The sequence below is a fragment of the Macrobrachium nipponense genome, chromosome 44 (assembly GCF_015104395.2).
Source record: "Macrobrachium nipponense isolate FS-2020 chromosome 44, ASM1510439v2, whole genome shotgun sequence".
NCBI lineage: Eukaryota > Metazoa > Arthropoda > Malacostraca > Decapoda > Palaemonidae > Macrobrachium > Macrobrachium nipponense.
This window is the reverse complement of record NC_087221.1, coordinates 45,442,500-45,449,909: the sequence shown is the minus strand read 5'-3', so window position 1 is coordinate 45,449,909 and position 7,410 is coordinate 45,442,500. Positions and strand designations below refer to the sequence as shown.

The 7,410-nt window shown below is 33.6% G+C and overlaps 1 protein-coding gene across 1 annotated transcript; it reads left to right on the top strand.

The window, feature by feature from the left end:
* The first annotated feature begins 3,428 nt into the window (after window positions 1-3,428).
* LOC135203979 (uncharacterized) lies at window positions 3,429-3,893 on the top strand. Its single transcript, XM_064233904.1, has one exon. It carries the CDS (start codon window positions 3,429-3,431, stop codon window positions 3,891-3,893), a length of 465 nt encoding a protein of 154 aa, XP_064089974.1.
* Window positions 3,894-7,410: the final 3,517 nt, after the last annotated feature.

Here is a 7,410-nt window from a genome sequence, read left to right as displayed (position 1 = left end):
CAAATCGATCTCTACTCCTTTATTCAATTTTGAGAGATTATTTATCTGTACCGTTTGTTTTTTCATTCATTAACTGATATATTACACACACACTCTTCATATATATATATATATATATATATATATATATATAATAAATATATATATATATATATTCATAATATATAAATACGTATGTGTGCATATATATAAATATATGTATATATATATATATATATATATATATATATATATATATATATATATATATATATATATATATATATATATATATATATGTATGTATTTATATTTATATATATATATATATATACTATATATATATATATATAAATATATGTATTTATATATATATATATATATATATATATATATATATATATTATATATATATATATATATATATATTTGTGCACATATATATATATATACAGAGTGAGGAGAGAGAGAGAGAGAACTCAGCATGCCCACCGCTTCACTCCCGGGCGATGCCTTGGGTCACGACTTATCATACTCCATAGTTTAGCTGACGAGGGCCAAGGAGCCTCTGCTCCCCCTCCTTAAACCATTTCTTTCACGATCCAAATTGACCGGCACGAGCAGTTAACCGCCGCCTCTTCGTACCCAAAGTGAATCTCTCGTAAAATTGTAAAAAAAAGAAAAAAAATAAGATAAAATAAAATAAAATAAAAAATCATCACTAAGTGGAAAGTTGTCTGATATTTTTTGTTATGTCACTTGTTAAAAGAAACTTACAAAATTCCTGTTTTTATTTTTTATTTTATCTTATTTTGTTTTATTTTATTTTATTTTATTTTTGAAAAAAAAACATCCTTCTCATGGGAAAAGTATGCAATGTTTTATACTCTTGATTGCAATAGAAATTCATTTCTTTGCAAAGTTTATTTTTTTTTTATTAAAGTACTTGCTAAATGAAACTTACACGATTCATGTTTCTTTTTAAATAAAATCCTCCCTTCGATGGAGAAGCTAAGCGATGGCTTTTTACTTATCAGTAAAAAAACACCTTACTCTGCAAAGTTAACCTTTTTAATCAGATCACTTGCTAAAAGATACTCACAAGATTTCTTGTTGTTTTTTTCTGTTCAAAAAATAATCCCTTCGACGGAGAAGCTAGCCGATGTTTTAGACTCTTAATAACAATATAAATTTATCCATTACTTTGGGAAGTTTACTTTTTTCATTGCGCAAAGAAATCACCCCACCCACGAGAAAGCTAGACGATATTTATGCATGTCCCATGCAAATAAATCATCCCTTACTTTGGAAAGTTTGGATACTTTTTATTGATTTTATTGTTTTTATCTCTGAAAAAGAAAGAGAAAATGAAAATAGTCAACAGATAAATGATTAGGTAGAAAACTGGTGCCCTGAGGGATTTCACTGACGATACTATGATTGGAAACTGACTGGAAATATAACACTAAAACTCGATAATAAAGTCATCTCCGTTCTTATTGTCATTCATTTCCTAACGGTGAGTCATATCTTGATATACAACGAATCATGAACGTCATCTCAAATTCACGAACAGTCATTCCGGATTCTTGCAATACTGCGGTGCAACAGCTGATTCTTTCTGTGACGTCATAACGACCATATACGACTGTCATTTAAAAGGAAGAAAAAAAAAAAAGTCTGGCAGACAGAAAACGGGAATATCAGCTTTCGGTACCTTTTTGTGGTGATCTGACACCTTCGCCTAAACTCTCTTTTTTATTTAATATTTTCTGACTGAGGAGACAGTCATGGATGCCAGATATGAAACTGATCATTTTGATGAAGAATCATACGTTTCTTAACTTTCAAGCCCATGGCCCCATTGGGCTTGTTCCATATGAATAGGGCTCACCTTCTGAACAATAATAATGATAATATGCTGGAAGTAAACCCTCTTTTAAACATGTTTTATTAAAAGTAATTGACTACCGACCTCGGCATTTTTAATAAAACTAAAATTTACTTTGACGATTACCTATCTAAGACATGTCAACCTTCGGTGCGTTGCTCACCAGTTTAAGCAACAATGAGAAAACAATTTTTAGAAAAATAGATAAGAACCTTTATAAAATTAACGCAGCTGAAGCAGAAATTACTTTTAATAAAATAATAATAATAATAATAATAATAATAATAATAATAATAATAATAATAATAATAATAATAATAATAATAATAATAATAATGATGATGATGATAATGATGATGATGATAATGATGTTTATTATTTTTTTTTTTTTTTTTTGGTCTACCACAGTCCTCCAATTCGCCTGGGTGGTATTTATAGCCCTGAACTCCACACTTTAAATACCACCCAGTCGAATTGGAGGATTGTGATAAACCAAAAAAAATTTTAAATAATCATAATAATATAATAATAAAAATAATAAAAAAAAAAAAAAAAAAATAATAATAATAATAATAATAATAATAATAATAATAATAATAAATAATAATAATAATAACAGTATTTTCATCTTACAATCAATCCAACTGCCCTCAATTGCATAACAATAACGTTATTCGTACTTCCGAAGATGCTCGCCCTTTTTATCTTCTGCTTCCTTATTCTTCTCTCTATGAAATTTACGGCAAATCGTGGGAAGGTTTTTGGGATGGGATGTCACGCGTTGGCATTTCCTCCCCGTCACATTCCACGGACTCGAGGCATCGGACGCGCATGAGCGTCCATGCACATATATATGTGCGCCCACTTTCATACACACCCGAGCATGCACAATAATAAGGTCTGATAACTATGCATATATGCGTACGGTATGGTGTCTTCTCAGGACAATCCTGGAAGATTGTGTATGTATATATATATATATATTATATATATAATATATATATATATATATATATATATATATATATATATATATATATATATATATATAATATATATATATATATATATGTATATATATATATGTGTGTGTGTGTGTGTGTGTGTGTGAGATATATATATATATATATATATATATATATATATATATATATATATATATATATATATATATAATAAAAGGAGCCCATAAAAGGGCTAAAATATATTTTTACGTTTTTATGGACTCCTTTTATTAGATGGAATTCTGTTATAACAACATTTTTACCAGCCGAGAGAGAGAGAGGAGAGAGAGAGAGAGAGAGAGAGAGAGAGAGAGAGACAAACAAGAACAAAGAAATGTACCGTGTTAGATGATACAATATTCACTGTGTTGACCGAGCGCTTATTAATGATAAATATTATTTACCTCATTTTATTTAAATAAATCATACTACTACGGACATTTTCGAACTAGAGAACTAAACAAATGGTCATGTGAGCGATAACAGACAGGAAGATTATAAATGTTAATTGTATATTATTCGATCCTTTGGGGCAGGTGTTTGTGTTAAGCGAAATGAAACAGGTGGACGACGGCAATGTCATTACTGCTACTATACCCACCTCCTCCTCCTCCTCCTTCCACCCCACTCCTCCTCCTTCTGCTATTCTTCCTCATTCTCCTCATCCTCCTACCTCCTCCACTCTATCCTCCTCTTCCTCCTCCTCTTCCTTATTCTGCAATTCTTCCTCCACTTCTTCCTCATTCTGCAATTCTTCCTCCACCTTCTATTCCTCCTATTCTGCCTCCTCCTCCTCCTCCCCTCCTCCTCCTCCTGCTATTCTTCCTCCACGTCCTATTCCTCCTTTCCTCTTCATCCTCCTCCTCCTCCTTCTCCTATTCTTCCAAATACTCCCTATCCTCCTCCTCCGCCTTCTGTATTCTTCCTCCACCTCCTATTCCTCCTCCTCCTCCTCCTCCTCCTCCCCACCCACCAATCCATCCCCCCCGAAATCCCTGTCTATTGCGGAAGTCCCCTGAAGGATGTCAATAATGGTTTCCTAAGAATGCTAAGTGGCCCAAGGATTCCCCCGGCTCCTGAATGAGTCCAAGGACGCTGCCCTCCGGCTACGCAGAAAGCAGGTCGGTCCTCTTGAGCGTGTTCTTCGAGATCCTTATAAGGAAAAGAACATCAGTAGCCGCAGAAGCAGCAGCGGCGCCTCCGCTCGGGATCGAGCAATATGGGCATCTGCTTGCCCCGAAGCTGCTTCGGTCTGTTTTTATTAGGATTTCAGCTGTTGGCGTAATTGCTGTATTATCGCATTTCCGTTGTCAGCGGGTTTCGTCATTTCGTAACACGACTCTGGCTGTACCAGAATTTGATCAATGACTCGTATTCTCCTTGCTAATAACGTGGCATGTTCGCTTTCCGAATCATTAGTTAATTGCTATTTTTTGTAACTCTTCATATCTTACAGCAAGTACCTTCTCGAATAGGCTCTTACTGCAAAGAGAAAATTGACAAATAAATTTCTTGTAACTCTTCATATCTTACAGCAAGTACCTTCTCGAATAGGCTCTTACTGCAAAGAGAAATTGACAAATAAATATTTTTGTAACTCTTCGCATCCTACAGCCATACCTTTTAGAATAGGATCTTACTCCAAAGATAAATTACTCAATAAATCGTATTGTACTTGCTAATAACATAGTACGGACGTTTCCCTAATTATTTCTATATATGTGTCCTTCTTTGGTTCAGAAAAATGGAAGGTTCAATTACTTGACTGTACTTTTAGATGCTAGTTTATTCCGATAAATGTTCAGCTATGTTTCCATATCTATGACGTCATTCATACCAAAAAGCCAATTTAAATTTAAAAAAAAATGAATAGAGAATTCTCTCTATCTAAATGTGGGTGCTTGCAACCTCACACTGTGCAGAGATACGTTGTATGATAAAGAAAAATAAATCATCTCCCTTAGCCAACCTTTCTCAAATAGGATGATATGAAGAAAGGAAGTGTTTCAGATCCGTATTGAGAGAGAGAGAGAGAGAGAGAGAGAGAGAGAGAGAACACTTTTCGATGGTAATTTGCGATTACGTACTTAAAAGTCCTGCTACTCCCAGCAGGCGATTATTAGCAATCAGATAATTGCCCGGTTACCGACCTCTCGATTAATAAAGTCACACCTCATTGGTTTTGGCCACTACCTGGACGGGTGACCATAAATAAAAACATGACTTTAAGAGATAATCAGCGGGAATCATGTGTGGAGGATGCCACCATTTAAAATCTCAATATTGACAAAAATACCAACAAGCTTTAGAGGGTTCTATTGACTGGTAGTGAGGGAGTCACAACGAGACGTGCTTTTTTTATTTTATTTAAACACTCGCTGGTCCAAGGATCCAAGGAGGTAGAATGTTCTATGAAAAATAGTCCTGTTCATACCCTCACGACACTCCTTTGAACCGTGAATTTAGCCGAACATATTTCATTATGAGGAGAGATAACATCTCGGACTTTACAAAGCATCTTCTTTGGGGAGGATCAGTGTCCATGAGAATGCACGGAAAGCATATATATATATATATATATATATATATATATATATATATATATATATATATATATATATATAATACTGGTAAAAATGTTCTATTACAACAGGATTCCATCTAATAAAAGTAGCCCATAAAAACGACAAAGTATACTAAAAAGTAATATTATATTTCAGAGACAGCAGTCTCTGAAATATAGTACTTACTTTCCATATTTTGGCGTTTTTATGGGCTCCTTTTACCATATTTAGATATATATATATATATATATATAGTTATAGAGAGAGAGAGAGAGAGAGAGAGAGAGAGAGAGAGAGAGAGAGCACATTTGCATAATTACGGGATCAATCACGTCCAAACAAATATATAACCAGATATCAGCACAATTTAGGCGAGACACAATAAAAAATACATATTAAAATCCCTTTCGTTTAAAGAATCCAAAAACTATTTATACTTCAAAGAATTCTTTTCCAGGTAATTTTTTTACTTACTCTTTGAATCTATTTGATATTCTGTTCATTCCTAACAACACTCTGTCATATTCCTGGCATAGTCTTCTGCAGTCTTCTAAATAATTTGTAAGTAAATGATTCAGTGATAACTCAAACAGATTTGTTTTACGAATGGTGCTTTTAATATTTTCTTAATAAAAAAAATACATCACAATAAGAGTTTATAGTTGTTTTTACAGCTAAGCGGTTGTTTTTCTTCAGAAAAATGTTGCTATGCGAGATTATTTCTCTCATATAGTGATCAGTGTTTTAGGGAATAGACAAGAAAAATCTCCAATAATATATGAAATACGTCCTAGGTAAACTTTGTTGATACGCGGTTTATTATCTGCTTATACGTGAATATTTCCATATACTATATATATATATATATATATATATATATATATATATATATATATATATATATATATATATATATATACTATATAGTCTCTCTCTCTCTCTCTCTCTCTCTCTCTCTCTCTCTCTCACGCACACACAATAACAGTTACCTCAGATATCGTTTGGTTAAGGAGCGGTTGGAAATGATGAAACATATCAGAAATATTATTGCTGAATTTATGAATACTTTCTCTCTCTCTCTCTCTCTCTCTCTCTCTCTCTCTCTCTCTCTCTCTCTCTCTCTCTCTCATTGTAACCGTTAGTCTGTCTTCGAGACCTCACCCCACAATGGTTCTGAAGACCACGGGAATTCAAACACATTTGGTGAAATGCCGGACGTTTTCTCACCTAGCCAAGTCAAAACATACCCATTAGATAAGCGCTATCGCCCAAAGCATCTTATGGGCGGTTCCCAACTGTAGCTAATTCCATTTACACGTCGAAAAAAAGTTTATTCTTTTTTCTTTTTTTTTACCCGATGCTCTGTGGAGATATTGGTGTTCGCGGACGACAGTGAAACATACTCTACGTCCGGCTAAGTGACACGTAAAGAAGAAGAAGAAGATGGCGTTTGTCGTTAATTGCATTGTTTTTGGTTTAGAATAAGTTGTATTTTGGGGTTTTTTTTATTGCTGTCGAACGTATCAGTAGTTGACACGTTGATTTAAAAAGGTGCTCTGTTTTTTTTTTTTTTTTTTTTTTTTTTTTTTAGCAGTCGGGTCTATCAGCAACTGACGCATTTATCTAAAAAAGATTTTTTTTCTTTACTGCTGTTGAATATATCAGCAGTTGACGTGTTGATTTAAAAAAGATGTTTTATTTTTTTTTATTGCAGTCGAATGTATCAGCAATCCAAAAGTTTCGGTTGAGATCTTTTTAGAACGGAGAAAGCCAGCACGCTCCAAATGCTACTGGAACTTGCAACAGACCTTAATGGTCTGAGGGGGAATTTTAGTGGTTAACGATGGGGCGAATAAGGCTAAAAATGTCATCAAGTAGTAAAGAGCAAACGTTCTGAAGACTACCTTGAGTGCAACTGTACTCATGTACCTGTGCGGAAATTGAAGACCTCGAAGGTGAAAGACTTGAATGA